At 41.0% G+C, this 26,119-nt stretch overlaps 1 protein-coding gene across 1 annotated transcript in view; it reads left to right on the forward strand.

Annotated features, from left to right (window-relative positions):
- The window catches only part of AKAP6 (A-kinase anchoring protein 6), a 340,821-nt gene that overhangs the window by 219,086 nt on the left and 95,616 nt on the right, over positions 1 to 26,119 (forward strand). The window contains exons 8-9 of the mRNA XM_089691196.1: positions 1,438 to 1,580; positions 8,908 to 9,028. Of these exons, the coding sequence (XP_089547322.1) occupies positions 1,438 to 1,580; positions 8,908 to 9,028 (264 nt within the window). The remainder of the gene's footprint in view (positions 1 to 1,437; positions 1,581 to 8,907; positions 9,029 to 26,119) is intronic.

The following is a 26,119-nucleotide window of genomic DNA, read 5'->3' on the forward strand; positions in this document are numbered from 1 at the left end:
GGGGATGAATTACTATATGGGGGATGAATTACTATGGGGGATGAATTACTATGGGGGATGAATTACTATATGGGGGATTAATTACTATGCTTACTATGGGGGAATATTACTATACTTACTATGGATGACACATACACATCATTCATCTACTCTTGGTCTGGCCCCCGGGTCCAATATATGAACCCATTGCGGCCCTCAAGTCAAAAAGTTTGCCCACCCCTGATCTAGGAGGAAGGGTTGAGTGATACAAAAGGTAATAGCTGTGGGGGATGAGCTGATGGAGGAAATAAATGGCAGTTTACTAGGTAGAAGCAGGATATGCTTCTTTAAAGAGAACAGTTTTCAGGGATCATCTACAGGTGGATAGATTAGGAGGCAGCTGGACAGATTGGGGTAGGGAGTTCCATAGGATGGGAGAAGCTTGGGAGAAGTCCTGGAGGCAAGCATGGGAGGAGGTGACACAGGAACTAGAGAGCAGAAGGTCTCCGGAGGATCAACGAGAGCGGTTTGGTTGATATTTTGAGATCAGGTTGGTGATGTAGCTGGGGCCAGAGTTGTGGATGGCTTTTCTAAGTTGTTGTTTGTATTTTGAATTTTATTCGTTGAGCGAGTGGAAGCCATCTGCTTGCTTTGAAAATGAAATGCTACAGTAAAAGCAGTAGGTGCAATTTCACTTGATGTTTTGCCTTGATGGAATACAAACATTGAGAAATGTTTATATACAATTGAACATAGAAATAAAACTAGTGCACTAGAACTATCAGCCAGCAAGGGACATTGTGCAAGATATGGAGGTCTCATCATTTACATAGCAAAGTGTTTCCTTGTTTCCAGTTTGGTTTTATTGTATCATGTTTATTTGCAATTCACAATAATCCCTCCTAGATTGTAAGCTCGAAAGAGCAGGGCCCTCGATCCCCTCATGTATCGCATTGCATTGGTATTGTTCTGTCACATGTTCTGTCTCCCTTTGTAATGTACAGCGCTGAGCGAACTATTGGCGCTTTATAAATACTGTATAATAATAATAATAATAATAAACACAATTGCAATGCATACCTCTTATGTTTGTGCTTGTGGATAACAGAAGGGATTTCATTGATAGCAGATAAACAGATTATCACTATGGGGGTTATTTACTAAAACTGGTGAGTGCAAAATCTGGTGCAAAAAATATAAAAACTTCCAAGTTTAATTATCAAAGCTTAACTGAACAAGCTGAAGTTAGAAGCTGATTGGCTACCGTGCACAGCTGCACCAGATTGTGAGTGCTCCAGTTTTAGTAAATCTCCCCCTATTGGTTTCTTATGTAGCACAAGCATATACATTCTATGGCTGTTCTTCTTACTTTGAACTTCCTGCTTTATTTTGATCCCTCTGATGATCAATGCTCTTTCTCCTTCACTGTATGCTCTGTCTTTCCTCTGTACCCTTCAGGTAAATGGTGACTCTTCCAGTTCTATACAAGCTCAGAGAGAGGCTTTAACCAAGATGTCATTGCAGCTGAGCAGCACAGAGTATTCGGAGAATACTCATCACTCTGACCCGGTTCCTTTGAAAAGTAGCATGAGATGTGACAGGTGAGGACATTTCTATGTATTTTCAGTTCAGCGCATGCAAGGAAACGCTCCCGGAATATAGATGACCAGCACACAGCACTGTAGGGATAAAGTTACCCATCGGAGATGAAGAAACTTTTCATTCTGGAAAAGTGTAATAAACTCTGCAGAAGATACCTGCCCAGTGCAGTTCATATGAAATTTTTTTTGTGTCTTTAGAAGTTTTTGTGAGATTTTTATTGGCAAGTAGCCTGCTTTGTCTGATAAGAAAGCTTTTTTTAAATCGGTGTGCAATTATTATAATCAGATAACATTACGTCCCTTTAAATAATGGCAATGTTTACCATACTGCTGATCAGATCTCTCTTGTAAAATAAATAGAAGGATCGATTCACTAAAGCATGGCACATGCATAATGTTCTAACCTTGCATCAGTTACTAAACTTTACTAGCAAAAATTATGTTTTTGCTATATCACCTTAATTATCTTCTCCTAGGCAAAACGACCAATTAAACCTTGCAGTGCAGATGAGCATCCACTGCAGGGGTAATGTTTTTTCATCCACAAAGTTTAATTTTAAAGTGTTACTAAACCCAGGACCCTGCATTCACTCTATCTGGTCTCCCACAGTACACAGAACATGCACATACATTTATTTTAGTAAATATAAACTACTAAATACCTTTTCTCATCAACAGTTAGAGCAGTCTTGTGACTTCTATCAGAGTCCAGCTGAGCACTGGTTAAAGCTTGTAGGAGGAGTTTTCATTCTGCTCTTGCTGTGCTGGGAGACTGCAAGACCCCTGACCCTCTTTCTGGACAGTGCTGATTGGCCCTGTGCTGATCATATGCACCCTCCCCAAGAAAAAACACTCTCTAGCAATACACACCAAACTGAGCATGTGTAGCTTGCCCCCAAGGCTCTGTTCTATCAGCAGATGGATTGGGGACAGTAGAAGAAGGGGAGGATCAGAAATGACAAGATTAACCATCCTTTTTTCACACTGCAGAGGGCTGACCCCTTATATTCAAAAGTGAATATAACAAGACTTCTTTACTGCAAATACAGACTGATTTTAATGTTGTGGGTTTAGCAACACTTCAAAAATGAGTCTGGCACCCAGTCAGTGCAGTCTGGGCAGGTTTAAATCTCTGCGGTCTGTTCTTTTTTTAGTGGAATAATGTCCTGTGTATTGTATAGTTCATCCAGTTCAAGTATGTACCCACAGACCCCAGCTGCTAGCGGAGGAGGGTAACAGTTTACCTCACTCTTCTAATCATTGGTTCCAGGTGTAGTTATGCAGAATAGTCAAATTGTCTCTTTCCACCCCTTTCCGCCGTCAGCACCAAAGAGCCTTGTATGGCTATGAGGTCTCATCGTGTTAGCGTGATACAAAAGCAGGAAACAAAAATAACAGGCCATTTTGTGCGCTCAAGTGTGGTGCCATTATTGTGGGTAGATGTTCTCTACTTCAGGTATCATAAGTCCACAAATAAAGTTAAAGTTCTCAGATGTTCACAAAGCTGTCCTCCTCAGACAGGCCTGATTCAAAAACACTATATGCAAAAAAGACAAAAGAGCACACGTGAACCTTGTTCATTAACCAAAATACCATTTATTTAGAAGATAAAAATAGGACATTACCTATTTTTATCATCTATAGGCAAGAAAGAGTGATACTCCTTATAATGTAATTTTCACAATTTTTTGGTAACAACCAGTTCACAAAAATGAGTGCAATAATAATAAGGCCCCTCCATGTTGGCCTATGTGTGAAGAAATCCAACTACCAGTGCATCCAGGAGCGTTTTTGCAGAAAAAAATGTTTGGCACGCCTAAAAGCATGTAAATGTGTCTAAACGTGAATTAATGCTAGACATGTCAAGTGTTTGAGCATTAATTTGTTTCAATGGCCAAAATAAGTTATTATTGTAGCCACTGAAATCTATGAACGCTCAAGTGCTTGAGGTGCCTAAACACACCTTGACGTTTCTAGACACAGTTACACGTCAAGTATTTTTTCAGCTGCAAGGAAGAAAGGCATTTAGGAGCACTGGGCAGTATGCATGAGGCCTAAATCACACATAGCATGAAAAAATGATGCAATATAGTTATTGTTGCACTAAACCTTCCACCGAAATCCTAACTAAATCTTCTCTCAGCCCCATTCTAAGCCTAATCTATCTAACCTGTGAAGAAAACATCTTACCTATTCTGAAGCCGCTCCAATCCGATCTCCAGCGGCGGCTTCTGTGTAGAGAGGGGAAGCCAACAACGGCTGGGAAATGAAGAGGAGATGACGTCACCCATAGCCTTACTATGGGGCATCCGTTTTTGGCTGCCTCTGCTCTACACAGAAGCCATTGCTGACAGCTCAGCATGGGACTGGACCGGATCGACTTCAGAATAGATAAGTACAGCCATCTTTATTTTACAGGGTTAGATAGATTAGACTTAGAATGGGGCTTGGAGTAGGTTTAAAAGTAGTTAGGATTTGGGTGGAATTCCAGTTTAGGACACTGCAGATATAAGATTCTGCCATTCTTATGTATACATTACCATGTAAAGATCTTTCACTTAACTATGATATTCCATGTTGCTAATTTCCTGTAGTGGCCAGTAATGTGTCCATAAGCACTGTGTCCATGCTGTATGCCAGTAAAGGGCTGTATACACTTCTGAGTTACTCAGGAGAGTTTTGTAGAGTATATTGGAGGGCTTATTGGAGGATATATTGGGGAGTATATTGGGGAGTTGAAGTACCTGACAGTTTCTTCTCTTGGGAGATCTATTGCTGAAATCTCTGTGGTGGAGTTCCTTGGTCTTCACACATGTTGTGGCTATTTAACTGCAGGAACAGTTAAAGGGCAAAAATGTATAAACCTACTACAGCACAATTTTACGGTACAGGTCATAGAGGCCCCAACTAGGAATGTTTCTCTGCTGGACCTGGTCATCTCAAACCATGCAGAGCTCATTACGAATGTCCATATAAAAGAACAAAAGAACATCTGGGTAGCAGTGACAATAACATGATTTAATTTATTGTTAGCTGTAAACATCAAGCACATAAAGGAATAATAAAAACGCTCAACTTTAGGAGAGCTAATTTTCCAAGGCTGAGAGCTGCTCTCCAAGACTTAGACTGGGAGGGAATATTGGCATAGATGAACACAACACAGAAATGGGAGTTCTTCATAAAGACTGTATGTGAACATAGTGCAAAATATATTCCCATGGGCAACAAGTTTAAAAGGCTAAAAATCAAACCTATGTGGCTTACGGACAAATTTAAAAAAGCTATAGATAATAAGAAAAGAGCTTTTATTAAAAATAAAAATGAAGGAATGCTATCATCATTTAAGCATTACAAAGAATATAACAGAATATGTAAAAAGGAAATAAAGGCCGTAAAAATTGAAAACGAAGGACAGATTGCAAAAGATAGCAGGATAAACCCCCAAAAATTCTTCAAATATATTAATAGTAAAAAAGTCCGGACCGAGCATGTAGGCCCTTTACAAAATAATCTAGAGTGGGTGACTGGGGACAAGGAGAAGGCAAATTTATTTAATACCTTCTTCAGCTCTGTGTATACAAAGAAGCATGGGATAGCTCTTGTCCATAATGAGCATGGTATTGACAAAGCCCCAGCTGATCCACATTGACTCACAATTGATATGATCCAGAAATATTTAGACAGAGTAAAGGTGAATAAAGCACCTAGACCGGATGGCATACACCCACAGGTCCTTAAAGAATTGAGCTCTGTCATTTCAAAGCCATTGATTCTCATTTTTAGGGACTCTTTAATGACTGGCATAGGAATGGCATAAGCCCAATGTGGTGCCTATATTTAAAAAGGGGTCAAAATCTTTACCAAGTAATTAGAGACCTGTTAGTTTAACTTCCATAGTTGGGAAGATACTGGAAAGTTGAATAAAAGAGCACATAGATGACTTCTTGCTGGGAAAAATTATTTTAAGCAACAGACAGCATGGATTCATGAAAGGCAGAAGTTGTCAAACAAATCTAATTTCTTATTATGAGGAGTTGAGCAAAACCTTGGACAGAGGGGTGGCTGTGGACATGGTATACTTGGACAGAGGGGTGGCATGGACATGGTATACTTGGACAGAGGGGTGGCGGTGGACGTGGTATACTTGGACAGAGGGGTGGCGGTGGACGTGGTATACTTGGACAGAGGGGTGGCGGTGGACATGTTATACTTGGATTCTGCAAAAGCGTTTGACACAGTTCCCCACACATGGTTAACGTGTAAGGTAAAGTCTACAGGCTTAGAAAAATCTGTATGTAAATGGCTAGAAAACTGGCTGAAAGATGGTATTTAGAGAGTAGTGGTTAATGATTCATACTCTGAATGGTCTAGGGTTGTCAGTGGTGTACCCCAAGGTTCAGTGTTGGGACTCTTACTTTTTAACATATTTCTAAACTATATAGGGTCTGGGAATAAAAATCCCATTATAACCTTTGCAGATGACACCGAGCTGTGCAGTGGAATAACGTCCTTACAGGATGTCTTCAATTTACAAGCCGACCTCAATGCTCTGTTTAATTGGGCAACTATGTGGCAAATGAGGTTTAATGTTGATAAATGTAAGGTTCTGCACTTGGGGGCTAAGAATATGCATGCATCATACATACTAGGGGGGGTACAACTGGGGGAATCAATGGTGGAGAAGGATCTGGGAGTTCTGGTAGATCACAAGCTTAATAATGGCATGCAATGCCAAGGTGCGGTTTCTAAAGCAAAATCCTTTCTTGTAATAAAAGAGGTATAGACTCCCGAGAGAGAGATATCATATTACCCCGGCACAAATCATTCGTAAGACCTCATCTGGAATATGCAGTTCAATGTTGGGCACCAATTCACAAAAAGAACATTGGGGAACTGGAGAAAGTACAGAGAAGGGCAACCAAACTGATAAGAGGGATGGAGGAGATCAGCTATGAGGAAATGTTAGAGGAACTGAATTTATTCTCTCTTGAGAAGAGGAGATTAAGGAGGGATATGATCAACATGTATAAATACATCAGTGGTTCATATAGGGAGATCGGTGTAGAGCTATTCACCCTGAGGTCATCACAGAGGAGAAGGGGGCACTCTTTACGTCTGGAAGAAAAGAAATGTAATCTCCAAAAACGGAAAGCTTTCTTCACAGTAAGAGCTGTGAGAATGTAGAATAGACTCCCTCAAGAGAGCTCAGTGGATTGCTTTAAAAAAAAGGCCTGGATTCTTTCTTGAATACACAGAATATAGCTGGTTATTAACATTTATAGGTAAAGTTGATCCAGGGAATATCTGATTGCCTCTCAGGGGATCAGGAAGGATTTTTTTCCCCCTGCAGGAGCAAATTGGATCATGCTTTGCTGGGTTTTTTGCCTTCCTCTGGATCAACTGTGGGTATAGGATTATAACTTTTTTTTTAATGGTTGAACTGGATGTACTTTTGTCTTTTTTCAGCCAGACTAACTATGTAACTATATTAAAAGCAGTTCCTGCTCACCATTTTGAATTTTTAGTTTTTTTATATTATGGAAGATAACAGGAGGTGCTGGAAAACACAAAATTGGACAGAATTGCTTGAACACTCATAATACAGTCAGGAATTTATGGCAAGAAGCTCTCACCACTGAAGTATCCAAGACATGTCAGAAGCCAGGGGCTGATTTCCGTGGCATCGTTTAGGTTCATTTAAAGTGTTGATTCACCTTTATCAGCGACCTGCCTATGCAGATAAGGGGTGCCTGTGGATAATAAAAAACTGACTAAAATTGAATAATGCCCTTGCTATAGGCCATTTATGTACCTCATTGAATACTCCCAGGATGTTGCTTGGATGTTACCATGTGAGGCCTAGTCATTGCTACTCACCTCCACCATCACAGAAGTGAGCTTTTTCTCTGAATCAAAGCCCCTCATGCTCTATCTTTCCGCTGATGCTGTAGCTCTGAACTCAGCATCTGACAGCTCACTCCTGTGCTGGTGAGCAGTATTGACTAGGCCTCACGTAGCAACGCCTTTGGGTGTTTTCCACTCAGGCTTCAGGAGGTGTGTAAATGGCCTACACCTATAGAAAGGGCATTATTCAACTTTAGTCAGAGTTGCACAGTTTGTTTTTGTCTACAGACACCTCTTATCCACACAGGCAGCTTTTTTGCAAAGGTGAACTATCCCTTTAACCACTTCCTGACTGGCCGTTGTATATAAACGGCCGGACGGTGGCAGTGCAGGGTCGGGAGGCCGTTTATAAATGGCCTCCCCGCACCATGCTTGTGCGCGCTCCCTGGGAGCGCGCAGCACCGCGATCCGGTGCCCGCTGTGTCCTCCATACACAGTGAAACACCGATCATCGGACGGGTCCTCTGTACAATGTCCCGATCATGTGATCACTGATTGGCCAATCAGTGATCACATGCAAAGTAGTAAGCAAGATGTCACTTGTGACATCATCGCTTACTACGTGTGAAATCTGTGAATGATCACAGAGGTCACATGGTACAAGGCTATTCACAACAGCCTTGTACCATGTGACAAGCTGTGACCAATCACAGCTCACTCAGTACTTCTCAATGACTGCAAGAATGCAGACAGAGAGAAAGAGAAATGACTGCTTTTACATCCTATATGGGTGTAAAAGCAGTCAGTGTAAAAAAAAAATAAAAAATCTTCATCACCCCCCACAAGTAGTACAGTGTCACCATGGTGACACTGTTCTGCTAGGGTGACAGTATGTAAAAAAAAATAAAAAAAAAAATCTAAAAAAATAAAATAAAAATGTAAACAAAAATGTTTAAAAATTATAATTTTTGGTTATAAACTAATTTGGATTTTTTTTTTTTTACTACAAAGATAACGGAATAAATTTTGGCCAAGATTTATGATGAAATATTATTTCTTTGCGAAATTTTATTAAAAAAAAACACTTTTTCATTTACATAGCAAAAAAAATAAAAATCCCAGCGGTGAATAAATACCACCAAAATAAAGCTTTATCTGTCTCCAAAAATGGTAAAAATTAATTTGGGTACAGTGTTGCATGACAGCGCAATTGTCATTCAAAGTGTGATAGCGCTGAAAGCTGAAAATTGCCCTGGTCAGGAAGGTAAAAGTGTCCAGTCTGGAAGTGGTTAAGGACATCATGCAAACTTGAAAGGAAAACTATGAATCGAATGGCCCTGTTGGAGAAATGGTGTGATAAGTAAGTGCTGTACCTGTTTAGACATAGCTTTGATATACAGTCTTATTGCATTCACATAACAAGTCTGCTTTGAAGAATAACTCTGTAAATGGATTTTACTGATATGTCCTCTTCATCCTACAGTGTCCAGGAAGTGGAATCAGAATGTATGGAGTTCTGGGACTGGCTGCTGGACATGGAGGCCACGGTGCAGAACAGCCTTGGGTTGCTGGTGTCTGAGGAGCAGCATCTGCAGATGTGCAAGGTTGATTCTTATTTACTTAATTGTCAGCTGTGCTTGTAAATTATGTCAGCATTGGCCAGCCTGTGATGATATACTTGCTGGGGAACTAAAAGTTGTGGTATGCTCATCCAGCCCTTAAACAATTATTCTGCCACTAATAGGATTCAGACTTCCAATATGGCTGTTAAAGGTTAGCTTGAACTGCTTGGAACCGCAACACAGTGATGAGATCGTCATAACGCTTTGCTCTCGTGACCTGTCAGCGAGTTCACTTTTAGCACATATGCCGAACCTGACTGGCTCTCCCCATCCCAGTGCTGCTGTGCAGGGGAACACAAGATTCTTGTATCAATAAAAAATATAAGTACACTCGTCACCTGAAAATATATTTGGAAATTTTGATGGGTACATACAGTAACTGCGGTAAATGATGTTATTATATCTGCCTGCGAACTTTAGTAAATGACAGTTGTATGTTTTGTTATAGGCCTGACGGGTGTGACGGCAAAATATTTTTAAATTTGTAACAGCCTAGAGGAGAGTGCTAATAATTATGACATAGGAGACAGAAGGGTCCATTTTCATCTCAATTTCAATTAAAATACATGGAGAGTTCTAGAAATGCATTTATTAAAAACCTTCTATGATGCGGTTTACAGTGCGTTTTTAGAAGGTACGATATAAACGGAAAAAGACCGAAAATTTTGAAAAAAAACTCAATATTGTTTACTTTCTGCTACAAAACATATCCAATTGTTATTTTTTGCGCTATAAACAAAAAAAGACCAAACATTTTGAAAAAAAACTCAATATTGTTTACTTTCTGCTACAAAACATATCCAATTTTTATTTTTTGCGCTATAAACAAAAAAAGACCGAAATTTTTGAAAAAAAGTAATATTTTTAACTTTTTGCTATTAAACATGTCCAATAAAAAAAAATAAAAAATCATATTTCTTCATAAATTTTGGCTAAAATGTATTCTGCTACATGTATTTGATAAAAAAAAATCCAATAAGTGTATATTATTGGTTTGCATGAAAGTTATAGCGCCTACAAACTTTGATATATATACTGGAATTTTTTTATACTACTAATGGTGGCGATCAGCGACTTATAATGGGACTGCGATAGTGCTGCGGGCAATCTGACACTAACTGACGCAGGGGGAGAACTGAGTAACCACCACTGAAACTACCAGTGACATTAATACAGTGATCAGTGATAATACTTTACACTGTCACTAATGACACTGGCTGGAAAGGGGTTAACATCTAGGGCAAGCAAGTGGTTAAATGTGTGTTTACTATGTGTAAAGTGTGCTACTTTTTACTAATAAGACTTAGTTTTTCATCCCTGCTTTGCAGAGTTGAGAAAGCGAAAGATTGTTCCCTCTGTACAGAGCTCTTTTTTTATTTGCTAACACTGAGCTCTATGCTGTGATTGTACATAGGCGATCAGCAGGTCATGGCCACGACTCATTGGCCGGGACTTGCTGACAGGCTCCTGCTGTGTACAGTCACAGCAGGTGCCAGCAGGGGCAGCGACATACAGGTATGTTGCTTTGCCTCTGCAGGCCGCCTGTCTGCAGAACATTGCGGGCAGGTGGTCCACAAGTGGATAGAGATGAATGGTAGCACATGATCATTCTGATCAGCAGTCCATCCAGCTGCAGACTCTCTTCCTTTTGCATTTTTAATTTGACGATGGCAAAAGCAGAATGAAAAGGGAGACTCCGCAAAGAGGTGATATTGGTTATCTCCTTGGAGCCCCAGAGCCATGAGAATAATCACTGAAGCTAGAGCAGTGGTCTCCAAACTGTAGCCCGAGGGCCAGATGTGGCCCTTTTCTAGCCTTTAGCCACTATACCTAACACTGGGCATAATTCCCCCAAGTGACACCAGCAGTGGAACACTAATCTTCCCACTAATATCAATGATGGGGCCCTATTCCATCCACTAACATCAATGATGGGCCAATATTCCTTCCACTAATATCAATGATGGGGCACTATTCCTTCCACTAACATCAATGATGGGCCAATATTCCTTCCAGTGATAGCAATGATGGGGCACTATTTCTTCTCCTACTGACCACAGGCACTATGCAACTGAACACCACACCTGATACCTTGTTCACTCTCACTGTTGTTGGCCCTGAGACTTTTTCTAGCCCCGCTGGCCACAATCCAGCCCCCCTATAGTCTGAAGGACAGTAAACTGGCCCTTTTTTTGGAAAGTTTGGAGACCCCTGAGCTCTGCAGAAGTCTGACACGCCCCCTGTGAGTCAGAACTACAGCTCTCCAATGAAAATAGCTCATGCTCCCTGCTGATTGGAGAGCATTAGCTGTAATTCCACGAGGGCATGTCAGATCTCTGCAGAGAGACCACTGTGCATGGGTCCTTCACTACAGCATGCTGGCAAGGGGCAGCCTTTTCTACTCTGGATGTGGCTGCTTTCTAAACTGTCATTTTTTTTGCACCTTTTTGTTTTGATCCATCTGGTATTTATTTAGCTGGTGCGAAATTAATTTAAATGGAATGTAAACATATACATTATTCTTATAATGGGTTCATTAAAGAGCACCATGTCCAAAGTTCCAACAGACAAAAAAACTTTACCCTATAAAGAGGTTTATTGCAACACTCCTTCAAATTGGGATTAAACCATGTTCACAGATTTTTCTTATACACAAGTAGGTTTACCGTTACAACTCACCATAGGGGATCTGAGAGTAGCCATCTCTCACAAGCAGTTATATTTCAGGAAGGATAGCTCGGAATCTATTAAACCCCCCAGTAGTTCACTGTAATACACAGCAAGCATTACTGCTGTGCCACACCGCTGGCGCATGAAAGTAGGCATATTTTAGAAGCAGTTATAGCTTGAAAACAGTAACAGCTGTGTAGGGAAATCTAAGAAGCAGCAATATCTCATAGGGTTGCTTTATCTTTGAAGCAGTAATATCTCAGTAGGGATACCTAACAAGCACTCATATCTGTGGCTTACTATCTTATAAACAGTGGAATGGTGTTCACTGTTTTGATACAAGGCTGCTTGATCAATGCAGGATGAATTTTGGAGTAGGGGGGAAAGATTTAGCATTAAACTGCAAGTAAAAGACAATGCAGGCCATTGCAACCAGTCCAATATTTTGTTTTTATTTAAGTAAGAAAATGATTGAAGTAAAGGTTTTAGCTATTGCAATATAATGAAGGTTAAGTGCTTAAGGTATTAAAAAAAAAAAAAGTTGGGTTGCACTAAAGCAATTTTGTTGACGGGCCACTATTGCAGAAAAGTATTATAGCATTTAGAATGTGAATTCCTTATTTTACTAACTTTTATATTTTTCTCTATACTTACATGCAGACAAAGCTGTATCCTACCCAGTGGTGTAAGTAGGTTTTGTGCTGCCCTAGGCAACACAAAAATCGTCTGCCCCCCCCTGCAGAGAGAGCCTGACACCAACCAACACCTGCCCCCCCCTCCACCCTGACCCCCCCACCCGAGACAGCCTTCCACTACCACTACCCATACACCTTTACAGCTCCAGACATCCCCGGGAATGAGAGTCGGGCTCTGCATACACCATCAAGCAGCCAGCAACCTCTCTCGGATCCCACCTGGTCCCCATCCCGTGTGTTTCCCTTCTTCTGTCCCTTCTTCCAGGGAGTGGTGCTGTCCCCCTCAAAAATGCTGCGCTAGGCAAATGCCTTGTTTTCCTTGTGGTAAATACACCTCTGATCCTACCCTACTCTAGCACCCTACTACACTGCATGGGGTGCCGAAAGCAGAACTAAGTGACAAAAAAACAGGCAGTTTTTTTGGTAAAGTGACAACATGAAGGATGCAGGTAAAATGGAACGTTTTATCCACTTTCCCTCCTGAGGATTCATCCCCCCCCCCTTCCTGACCAGGCCATTTTTTGCGTTACGGCGTTGCGTTACTTTAACTGACAATTGCGCAGTCATGCAACTCTGCACCCAAATGAAATTTTTTTCCCCTCGAATTGAGTTTTCTTTCGGTGGTATTTGATCGCCTGTGCATTTTTTAATTTTTTGCGCTATAGCAAAAAAAAGACTGACAATTGTGAGAAAAAAACAATATTTTTGACTTTTTGCTATTAAACATGTTCAGTAAAAAAATTTGAAAAATCAAATTTCGGCATAAATTTAAGCCAAAATTTAGTCTTTGCTAAAAAAAAAATCCCAATATGTGTAAATTAATTGGTTTACATGAAAGTTATAGTGTTTACAAATGGCAGTATATATACTGGAATTTTGAAAAAATGTTTTTTACTAGTAATGGCGGCGATCAGCGATTTATAGACCGACAATTTTGAGGAAAAAAAACTATATTTTTGACTTTTTGCTATTAAACATGTCCAGTAAAAAAATTTTAAAAATCAAATTACATCTTAAATTTAAGCCAAAATGTATTCTGCTACGTCTTTGCTAAAAAAAATCCCAATACTTGTAAATTAATTGGTTTACGTGAAAGGCATAGAGTTTACAAATGGCGGTATATATATACTGGAATTTTTTTATTTTTCTTTACTAGTAATGGTGGCGATCAGCAACTTATAGCGGGACTGTGGCAGGCATTCTGACACTAGGGGTAACTGACTTGATGTCACTGACATCCCCAGTGACACCAATACAGTGATCAGTGCTAAAAAAAAGCACTGACACTGTACTAATGGCACTGGGCAGGAAGGGGTTAAAATGAGGGGCGATCAAAGGTTAACTGTGTACTGGTAGTGTTTTACTGGGGGGCGGTGTGTTGGATCTTCACTGTAAACACATTACTCTGGATGGCTGTGCTGTGCACAGCCATCCAGAGCAGTGTGCCCGAGCCGATAGGGAGGAGGACTGTTAGTAAACAAAGCAGCCCCCCTCCCCATTGAAGATTCTCAGTAATCACCGGGTGGGACCCAGTGATTGACAGCCATGGCCACGAATGGTAGTGCGTGGGTCGCGCGTGCCCCCTACCTGGAAATACAAAATCACGTATATATACCTGATTTTGTGCACCTCTGCTGCCCTGTAGCAGTATTTCTGCTACAGGGTGGGGGGGAAGCGGTTAATTAATAAAACAGCAATTCTTTACTTACAGTTAGGTACACATCTGTAAACAAGGAAAAGTCTCAGCTGTGTTATGTATGAGCGGCACCCAGGGATTTATTAGCAACCGTCGTGCTGTAAACCATAATGTCGGCACTGGAGCACTGGTCAGGTTGACAAGATGGCATGTGTGACGTTTGGCTGTTAGAGTCCCTTAGGATGAGAGTGTGTCCTGGGCTTCCTAAGGCCTTGTTCACACAGGTGTACTGAAGTATGCACAAAGTACTTAAGTATTAAGTACAAAGTGCCATGTTTTCCCACCCAGGATGCACTGTTCTGTGTATCCATTCGTGGCTATTGGGACGCAGTGGCTGGATGGACACAGCTGCTGCTCCCAATTTGACATCTATGTGGGTGGGTGTCACCAATGTATGGGTTCAGGGACATGCACCTACATCTTTACCCGCAGCCACACGGATGTCAAGGATGCATCCCATGCGGGCAAATATGGCCCTTTGCACGGGTGTACGCTTAAGTATGCCAGTGTGAACAAGGCCTAAACCTGCACCCTCTACGTTCCTCTCTCTTCGCTAGTGAGGACCACCTCTGATCTTCAAGAGGAGCCACAGGTTTATTTCACCCTATAACTATTGGATGATAATTATGGTTATTATGGATTATTTGGACAATAGGACTGACTAGGATGTAATGGACACATATACAGTGCGCTTCTTACATTTGATATTTTTTGGTAGAAAAGACATTGTATGCAGATTACACTCCTGGACCTTTTCCCACCATGTGTGATATGCAGACAGTGGAGCCAGGTAAAGAGATAATCTACAGTGGGGATCGAAAGTTTGGGCACCCCAGCTAAAAATTCGTATTAATGTGCATAAAGAAGCCAAGGAAAGATGGAAAAATCTCCAAAAGGCATCAAATTACAGATTAGACATTCTTATAATATGTCAACAAAAGTTAGATTTTATTTCCATCATTTACACTTTCAAAATAACAGAAAACAAAAAAATGGCGCCTGCAAACGTTTGGGCACCCTGCAGAATTTATAGCATGCACTGCCCCCTTTGCAAAGCTGAGACCTGCCAGTGTCATGGATTGTTCTCAATCATCGTCTGGGAAGACCAGGTGATGTCAATCTCAAAGGTTTTAAATGCCCAGACTCATCTGACCTTGCCCTAACAATCAGCACCATGGGTTCTTCTAAGCAGTTGTCTAGAAAACTGAAACTGAAAATAGTTGACGCTCACAAAGCTGGAGAAGGCTATAAGAAGATAGCAAAACGTTTTCAGATGTCAATATCCTCTGTTCGGAATGTAATTAAGAAATGGCAGTCATCAGGAACAGTGGAAGTTAAAGCAAGATCTGGAAGATCAAGAAAAATATCAGACAGAACAGCTCGCAGGATTGTGAGAAAAACAATTCAAAACCCACGTTTGACTGCACGATCCCTCCAGAAAGATCTGGCAGACACTGGAGTTGTGGTACACTATTCCACTATAAAGAGATACTTGTACAAATATGGTCTTCATGGAAGAGTCATCAGAAGAAAACCTCTTCTATGTCCTCACCACAAAAATCATCGTTTGAACTTTGCAAATGAACATATAGACAAGCCTGATGCATTTTGGAAACAAGTTCTGTGGACCGATGAGGTTAAAATTGAACTTTTTGGCCGGAATGAGCAAAGGTACGTTTGGAGAAGAAGGGGCACAGAATTGAATGAAAGGAACCTCTGTCCAACTGTTAAGCATGGGGTTGGATCAATCATGCTTTGGGGTTGTGTTGCAGCCAGTGGCACAGGGAACATCTCACGAGTAGAAGGAAAAATGGATTCAATAAAATTTCAGCAAATTTTGGATGGTAACTTGATGTCATCTGTGAAAAAGTTGAAGTTAAAGAGAGGATGGCTTCTACAAATGGATAATGATCCTAAACACACCTCGAAATCCACGGGGGATTACATCAAGAGGCGTAAACTGAAGGTTTTGCCATGGCCTTCACAATCTCCTGACCTCAACATAATTGAAAATCTATGGATAGACCTTAAAAGAGCCGTGCGTGACAGACAGCCCAAAAATCTCAAAGAACTGGAAGACTTTTGTAAGGAAGAATGGGCAAAGATACCTCAAACAAGAATTGAAAGACTCTTGGCTGGCTACAAAAAGCGTTTACAAGCTGTGATACTTGCCAAAGGGGGCAGTACAAGATATTAACTCTGCAGGGTGCCCAAACTTTTGCAGATGCCATTTTTTTGTTTTCTGTTATTTTGAAAGTGTAAATGATGGAAATAAAATCTAACTTTTGTTGACATTTTATAAGAATGTCTAATTTGTAATTTGATGCCTTTTGGAGATTTTTCCATCTTTCCTTGGCTTCTTTATGCACATTAATACAAATTTTTAGCTGGGGTGCCCAAACTTTCGATCCCCACTGTAAATCCAGCATACACTCGTGGGAGTTACATAATCAATGGCCAGAGAGAAAAGACATTGTCTGGAGAGTGGTGAGGGGAAGGGCAAAGCTGATCTGGAAGAGGACAAACTAGGTGGCAAGTCTGCAATAATATACACAGCATACTTTCACATTGTGGCAAGAGTTCCTGCAGACATCCCCCATTTACCCAACTCAGGGTAAATCTCAAAGCTACCCTTGGAGTTGGGCTCTCCCCCCAACTGCAAGAGTTAAATGTTCATTTTTGTCTAGAGCAGTGGTTTTCAACCTTTTTTCAGGCAAGGCACCCTTTAAAAATCTTCATTCTCGAGGCACCCCATTCTAAAAAGGTAAAATAGAAACAAATCGTTTTATATAATGCAGAAACATTGGTCAACCAACGTTAGAAGTGATTTATTCTTCCAAAGCAAACACGCCTTAGTTTGCAGATGGGTGCTGACTAGTAATTGCAGTGTTTTTCCTCTCCCTCAGTTTCTCTCCCTCACAAAGCTAATGTGACCCCAATGATGACAGAGAGTGGCAAAGAAGGGGCAAACAAGGATGTTGTGCAGGCTCCCAACATCTTTGTAGTCAACCAATGACGTCGTTGGTTGTGAAGACTCAGATTACATTAGAAAGTTCTAATGGTGCACAATAAAAACCTGTGGCTTTATACAACTAAAAGTTAGACGTCATCCACCTGGGGAAATTTTTAGGCATTTGCCAAGGCACCCCTGAAGAAACCTGGAGGCACCCTAGGGTGCATGGGCATCCTGGTTAAAAAAAAGGTTGGTCTAGGGTACCATTAATTAGCTGCTTTTTTTTAATTGTTCAATAAAGGACACAGGGTTGGAGAATATATGAGACATTGGATTATGCTGTCACCTACAGGACAATGGCAATGAAACATTTTGAACAGGCAGTATAACCCCTTTAATTCCCACTATGTGTCAGTTTTATGCTAATATCCTAGAAGAGTGGAAATAATTTTCCCTTAGAAAAAAGTAAACACCAGTGTTTCTTTTTTGTTTTTCAATCAAGTTTCTTCAGAACCAAGAGAGCTCCTTTTGCTGTTTTCCAAATTAGCTACTCCTCAGCACTGCCTTTGTGGCCATACCCAGACTTCCACAAGGAAGATGTGGGTTCGGCCAGTAATATGACCACAGGACATTGGACTCTGCTGTTGGCGCTTTCAAGGAGGCTAGTGACCTGTGCTGTAGAATTCTTTACATGTTCAGTGCTGTGATATACATGCTGGTATAAACCTGTCCCAGCAGACGTTTTTGGGGTCCACTTCCAATGGAAGGATTAGGACTATCTGGACTGTTACTGTTAGTCACGGGATGTACTTCAGACCATCCCTATGGTATGTGCAGAGGCTTTCACATGTTCTGGGAGCCTGGCATGTGTAGTTTTGAATTTCCCCCTTGTGGGTTACTATTCCCCTTACTTGTGCTCCTACACTCCAGTGTTGCAAGCACTTTATGGGGCTGATGTTTCAACAGTATTTACTGTGTGCTGGGATTGTGCTTTTCATTCTCCATTGAATCCCCTATAGAGAGGAAGCTGGGATTACAGTTCGGCAAAACAATGTATGTGTTGCATGCAATTTGGGAAACATGGCTAAGACACTTTTTTAAATGTATGCCTGCACCCGTACATTTTTTTCCTCTGCTTCTCCCAATATTCAGCCTACGTGGAGGCCCCACCGGCTCCCTCTGAGGTTCCTAGGGGCATTCTTCCTTGCTGTTACCTATAGTGATTTGGTCACAGAAGGTCTAACCTGCCCTGTTCCTGCATCTGTGTCTCATGAGTATTGAGTTATTGGTTTAGCTCACTTCCATACTAGCAGTATGGTGGATCAGAAGCATAAGGGCACCAGCCCTGCTGCCTGTCCAGCTCTCTATCCACTAACTGGTCCTGGGTGGCTTACAGTGTTCCTGCTTTTGGACCTGACCCTGACAGTCTGGATCACTTTTGCCTGCTTGCCTACATGTTGCTCACAGTCTTCTTTGACACCATTTGGTGTAGATCCTTCTACTGTATCATCCAGTGAGGAATTTTCCACAGTTATGTTGGAATTTATGCAAAGGATCACTTCCATTTTTGCTGAATCAGGAAACAGGGATGTCAAGTGTGTTTCTACTCCTTCTGCTTTGATATGCTTGCAGCTGCAGATAGACATGTGCATGCCAGACATTTTTGTTTTAGTTTTGATGCATTTGTTCATTGAAGAATTTTTTGTTATATTTATGTTGAACTGATTTGTTTTTTGGAAGTCATTTTGTATCTTCAGCATACGATTCATATATACTTTGGTCTGAGTGGATTCAAAAAATGTTGCGGTTTTTCCAAAAGATTGCTATATATTCATATATTCAATATATGATCAAATCAGGATGATTCCATATTTTCAGATGCTATTCCAACCCACCAAGAGAAATGGTATGAGCTGATTGGACAATATTCACTGATGTCATGTGCATACGAATTAACAAATGGAAAGTAATTTGGATCCATTTGTCATTATCGAACAAATCTGCAAATTTAATTCATTTCGCCATGGGCCCAAACTACTATCACACCATGAGACATTATCCGATTGAAATAAATGCATTTGTTAATTTTGTTATAACTTTTTTTTCGGATTCATTGACATTCAGTACTATGCCCATTTAGAGATTCCTATACATCCGAATCTTCGAAAATGAAAAAAAAATCAAAACAAAATGCACATGTCCAGCTGCAGCTGCTTTTGCAAATACAGCTCAGTATGGTGTGTCTAATCTATCATTTTTGGATGATCTAGTGCCTAAGGAGGTTTACTCTACTTACAGTCAGGTCCATAAATATTGGGACATCGACACAATTCTAACATTTTTGGCTCTATACACCACCACAATGGATTTGAAATGAAACGAACAAGATGTGCTTTAACTGCAGACTGTCAGCTTTAATTTGAGGGTATTCACCCAAATCAGGTGAACGGTGTAGGAATTACAACAGTTTGCATATGTGCCTCCCACTTGTCAAGGGACCAAAAGTAATGGGACTATTGGCTTCTCAGCTGTTCCATGGCCAGGTGTGTGTTATTCCCTCATTATCCCAATTACAATGAGCAGATAAAAGGTCCAGAGTTCATTTCAAGTGTGCTATTTGCATTTGGAATCTGTTGCTGTCAACTCTCAAGATGAGATCCAAAGAGCTGTCACTATCAGTGAAGCAAGCCATCATTAGGCTGAAAAAACAAACCCATCAGAGAGATAGCAAAAACATTAGGCGTGGCCAAAACAACTGTTTGGAACATTCTTAAAAAGAAGGAACGCACCGATGAGCTCAGCAACACCAAAAGACCCGGAAGACCACGGAAAACAACTGTGGTGGATGACCGAAGAATTCTTTCCCTGGAGAAGAAAACACCCTTCACAACAGTTGGCCAGATCAAGAACACTCTCCAGGAGGTAGGTGTATGTGTGTCAAAGTCAACAATCAAGAGAAGACTTCACCAGAGTGAATACAGAGGGTTCACCTCAAGATGTAAACCATTGGTGAGCCTCATAAAACAGGAAGGCCAGATTAGAGTTTGCCAAACGACATCTAAAAAAGCCTTCACAGTTCTGGAACAACATCCTATGGACAGATGAGACCAAGATCAACTTGTACCAGAGTGATGGGAAGAGAAGAGTATGGAGAAGGAAAGGAACTGCTCATGATCATAAGCATACCACCTCATCAGTGAAGCATGGTGGTGGTAGTGTCATGGCGTGGGCATGTATGGCTGCCAATGGAACTGGTTCTCTTGTATTTATTGATGATGTGACTGCTGAGAAAAGCAGCAGGATGAATTCTGAAGTGTTTCGGGCAATATTATCTGCTCATATTAAACTAAATGCTTCAGAACTAATTGGACGCCGCTTCACAGTGCAGATGGACAATGACCCAAAGCAAACTGCAAAAGCAATCAAAGAGTTTTTTAAGGGAAAGAAGTGGAATGTTATGCAATGGCCAAGTCAATCACCTGACCTGAATCCGATTGAGAATGCATTTCACCTGCTGAAGACAAAACTGAAGGGAAAATGCCCCAAGAACAAGCAGGAACTGAAGACAGTTGCAGTGGAGGCCTGGCAGAGCATCACCAGGGATGAAACCCAGCGTCTGGTGATGTCTATGCATTCCAGACTTCAGGCTGTAATTGACTGCAAAGGATTTGCAACCAAGTATTAAAAAGTGAAAGTTTGATCTATGATTATTATTCTGTCCCCTTACTTTTGGTCCCTTAACAAGTGGGAGGCACATATGCAAACTGTTGTAATTCCTACACTGTTCACCTGATTTGGATGTAAATACACTCAAATTAAAGCTGACAGTCTGCAGTTAAAGCACATCTTGTTCGTTTCATTTCAAATCCATTGTGGTGGTGTATAGAGCCAAAAATGTTATAACTGTGTCGATGTCCCAATATTTATGGACCTGACTGTATATCATTCATAGGCTTAAATTGCATGTTCACCTTTTCAGAAAAAAATGAAAAGGTGAACTAACACCCTACACCCTCCCCTCCCCCTGGTCCCTGCTGTACTTACCTCCATGGGTGATGAGCTGTCAGTGCCCACCCAGCTGGTGTAGTGGTCCAGGGATTTGAAATCCCCACTCATTTTCTTCTTTTTTTAGGGCTTCCAGGATGGATCAGAGCGAATCTGAGTGGTCAGCACTTGCACATGACCTCTTTGAAGATTGTAATCGCTTTGACCTGTCCCAGAAGCCCTACAAAAGAAGAGGAAGAACAGCAGGGATTCCAAATTGACTGTGTGCGCATCGAAAGCTCATCCCCCACAGAGGGAAGTATAGTGGGGACCAGGAGGGCGTTGTGGAGGGTGTTCACCTTTTCAATTTTTTTTTCTGAAAAGGTGAAATAACCCTTTAAGGATACTATCATGGTCCTTATTGATGTGATACATACATGATTAGAATTGGAACAACCAGCATCTGCATTCTCTGAGTTTACCAGTCTGGGCTTTCTTAAAAGTGCCCAGATCATCTAAACCATGGGTGTCAAACTGGCAGCCCTCCAGCTGTTGCCAAACTACAAGTCCCATGAGGCATTGCAAGATTGACAGTTACAAGCATGACTCCCAAAGGCAGAGACATGATGGGAGTTGTAGTTTTGCAACAGCTGGAGGGCCACCAGTTTGACACCCCTGATCTAAACCTTCCTATTACACTAGTTACTACAGCCAGTTTTGCATGGTGACTGGACCCCTCCTGACAAGTTATTTGCCCCTCCCAAATGTTTTGCCAAACAATATCCTATTAAGGTGGCTTTTGTCAAGAAATGGTCCCTACCCTTTGGTAGATCTAGACATTTCTTGCCTTAACAAAGCCCTGACTATCCCTGTTGAGGACACTCCAGTGTTTAAATCAGAACTTCACTCTCTCTCAATCAACATTGACTATTTTTTCAGCTGTCTACCACATACAATGGAAATAGAAGATATCTGGATGTAATATCTGGCCATCTCTATGTTCAGCTCGGTCAGTTACAGATATACTCTAATGTCTTTGAGCAGACATGGACAGCATCATCTGTAATAGTTTGGTCAGTCAAATTAGCACCATATTGGTGGAAGCAGATAAAGTGCCAACTATGTTACCCACCAATGTGGCCACTCATGTTGCCATTGTGTTTCCGAAAGTGTCTATATAATCAGTCTTGTAAGCCAAGTCAGCTACAATGACATGATAGGGGAAGAGCTCAGTAAAATTGTTTCTTTAGAATGAAAAATATGTACACCCATATATCCTTTATAGACACAACGTCTGGTGTTGAAAGGGTGTGAAGAGTTTGGGCCAAAGCGGAGACAGATATGTTTTACCATGACAAGAACTGAGGGTGGGAACATAAGGAAGAGAGAGTGGGGGGTGTCTTCCATCCGAAATACCAACCTTCTATAAATCAAGCTCATTTAGGCAATTTTTATGGATGTAAATCTATAAACTGTCATGTCGGAATCACTGAGAACATATGGTGTATTTCACCGACCAGATTGCTACTCATAAAATCTAAAATTGATAACCAGTAAGAAAAAATACAGAAGAAAAAAACAACACTTTTAATTCTGTCAAATTTCTCTGGCTCTGATCTTTCCCTTCTCTGTCAGGTTTCTTTCCTTTTTATTTATTAAAATTTACAAGGTGACCCTTTTCATACCATCTTAATGCTAGGTATTGTCACATAATATTATAGGGCTTTCAACAATAAAAAAGGACTGATTATCCATGAGATGATGTTTTAAGGACATGAATGTACTATGAGTAGTTATTTGGGCCAGCGATGTCTGAATGAAGACTGGAAAAGGTTTATGGTAATATATAATGGGAACACTGTCCATGCATGCTGTCTGCAGAAGCAGCTGTGAAGGGATGGACGCTGCTCAACCGACTCCTGGAGTCCAATGTTAAGGAATGGCCTCAGCCGCCGTACTGGCCATACCCGCTGACGCATTTTGCCCTGGCCACCAGGGCTTGGTTAGACAGGTAGTGAGGATGTGAGAAGCAAGGAAATATGTATGCATCATTGGCTGCGAAAAAAGAATCGGTAAGGAAACAAACATTTCTAGACATTTCAGGTTATATCATAATTCTGACACTAAATCTTTAAGGATGCAAATCATAGAACACCGATTCTCAGATGAGAGGAGAAGATCATTTGTCCCTCCTTTGGAAAAGAGAAGTCTTTTGGATCTTTAAACTTGACACCCGGACACTCGGATAGCCAAGGGATTAAATTTCAAGTGGGATGTTACCCACTTTTATGAATAATATCGTAGTTACCATACCCAGATGATAAATAATGTTTTTCTTTCCTCTTGATGTTGTTATTCTCCTTAATTGTTGCTATTCTCAGAACATTCGATAATTCCTATAGTTTGGCCCTTCCCTCCTCCCTCTCTCCATTGTCCTGCATGATGTCCCTGATGAGGACTAAAGGGTTTTTCTTTTTCACACATATACATCACACATAGTTGTTTTTCTATTGTTACCCATTTTTACCTTTTTCAGAATAAAACTTAATTTTAGAGACTGATTATTTTTTTTTATTTTGATTTATACATATCTTTATTTTTTGTAATTTGTTTACAATGAAAAAAAATTATATATATATATATATATATATATATATATGTATATATATAATTTTAACTTTTATTTCTCTTCTCTTGTAGTTCAGTATTACTATTCAGTTTCTCTTGTCTTCTTCCTGTTTTCTAATCACTCTATTATCACACATACACACCTGATTCTTTTTTCCCAGCCAATGATGCATATATATTTCCTGGCTTCTTACATCCTCACTACCTTGGGACCAAGCCCCCGGTGGGCGGGGTAACACACATTAGGGCATGGCCAGTACAGCAGCTGAGGCCATTCCTTAACATTGGACAGTTGATCCTTCTCCATCCCTTCACTTGTATTGGCTGACACTGGAAATTGCTCGGACTCATGTTCCCCTCTTCTCACTTGCCGGTGGGGTGATCCTTTTCCTTCCATCCATAGCTTGGAGTGGCACAATAAGGTATACTTTTCACTAGTACAAACCTTTACTGAAAAAATTATTAGTGAGCCAAAACAAATGTACAGATCAGGAATATGTGACTTCACCAGCTGCATGCCTATTCCATGTCGGTGGCTCCAAAAGTATTAAAGCCAGAGGATCAGTGTGACAGCCAGGCAACTACCATTTTTATAGGGTGATCAGCAATGACAGCCTTTGCATATCTCTCATAACAAGTTTTTTTTAAATGTTCAAAGCATATCTCAACTCAGAAACTAAAATGGATGAGTTAGTTATCTTTTTTTCCCCTTCATTTTCACCTTGTGAATCCACCAGTAAAACATTTCCTGTTCTAGGGTGACAACACTCACACACTTACTGTATCCAGGGCCAGGGGCACCTGCCCTGGGCACTGTGGTATCATGTGAGGTGGGGGGGAGGGCACCACAAGAATATATGGGGGGAAGGAGATTTATCTTGAGAGGGGGAATTTGGGGGGCAGCAGGGGGTAAACATTGTTCTAGCATGGAACATTTGGGGACTCCTAAGTGTGATGATTTGGGGGGGGGGGGATTTGTGTTGGGAGGGGGGATTGGGGAAGACGTCCTAGAAAAGGTGATATGGTAGAGAGGGAGTAAATTCATGCAAGTAGAGGATTTTTTTTTGGGGGGGAAGGATTTGTGCTAGTAAGGACAACAGTGGAGTATTTGTGCTAGAAGGGGAAATTGTTTTCTGGGGGGGGGATTTTTGTGCATGGATGGGGGATTGGGGGAGGGGAATTTGTGCTGGGAGGAGGGATTGGGAGTAGGGGGGGATTTGTACTCCGAAGGGAAATTTGGGGGGGGGAGATTTGTGCTCAGAGGGGAAATTTGAGGGTTAGAGGATTTGTACTAGAAGGGGGACATTTGTGGGGGGGGGATTTATGCTGGAGGCATATGGGGGGAGAGAGGATTTGACCTGGGAGAAGGGGGGGGGCAAACATTTGTGCTCAGAGGAGGGATTTCATCAGGGTGGCAGATTTATACTGGGAGGAAGGGGAATATATGCTTAGGGGGTAAGCATGCAAATTGGTGCTTGTTTTTTTTTTTTATGGGGGGGGCGATTTTTGTTGACACATTATGCTCAAGCATCCTGGGGGGTGCAATTTGGCATGTTTTCCCTGGGCTTTAGATGACCTTGTCCTTGCACTGATTGTATCTCTGGAACAGCAGCATTGTCACCCTAGGCTGCTCTCCTGATTTGGACTATAAACATCCTTCCTTTATCTTCATTATATAGCTGGAAGGTATTTTGTAGTTCACAGATGATAGCTGGGAAGGCAGATAACATTTTTTGAAATTTTCAGGAATTTTTACGTAACTGCAGAAAATATACATAGAATATGAATGCAAGCACCACATCTAAGAGCAAGTAAGCTGCACTTTATTACATTTTTGATCTTGGGTTTATATATACTCTAAGATACCATTTTGGCCTTCTGGAGAAATATTTTGTTAAAAGCATCTAAAATCATGTCTATTAATCTCATTAAACAGCTAATAACCCTAGAATAGGGGATGAAAACGAATGTTAACACAGCATAAGGAAACCCTGTTTTTCACAAAGTAATGTAACTTTTCCATATACTATACATGTAAATCTATTATATAGTAGTAGTGGCTTTTTTAAGAAAATGAAGTTTTGTTTGATTTTATCATCCCTCTAAGTAAATTAACTGTACTGTAGCACAATTTAGGCAGCCTTCCTAGTGAGCAAATTGATTATTTCCCTTCGAAATAACCTTTAGTGTGAATGTGAGACTCTTATTCAGAGACTGTGAAAAATACAGGTCAGAAGGACAGAAAGTACAGTATTTATCCTAGAATGTCCCGGTGCTGGAATGTGCACTTTTGGCAGTGCAGGATGAGCAGTGTATGGGTGAGAGTACCCACATGCTGGGCTGATTAGCATGGTTCTCAGACAGACTGCTCTGGCTTCTTGCCCGCAGGAAGTCTCTCCCCACTGTCACCTCTTTATGTTTGGCACAGATCACCCCTATCCTCTTAT

Source organism: Staurois parvus, unplaced genomic scaffold (genome assembly GCF_062004578.1).
Source record: "Staurois parvus isolate SC_StPar_1 unplaced genomic scaffold, SC_StPar_1.0 ptg000553l, whole genome shotgun sequence".
Lineage (NCBI taxonomy): Eukaryota > Metazoa > Chordata > Amphibia > Anura > Ranidae > Staurois > Staurois parvus.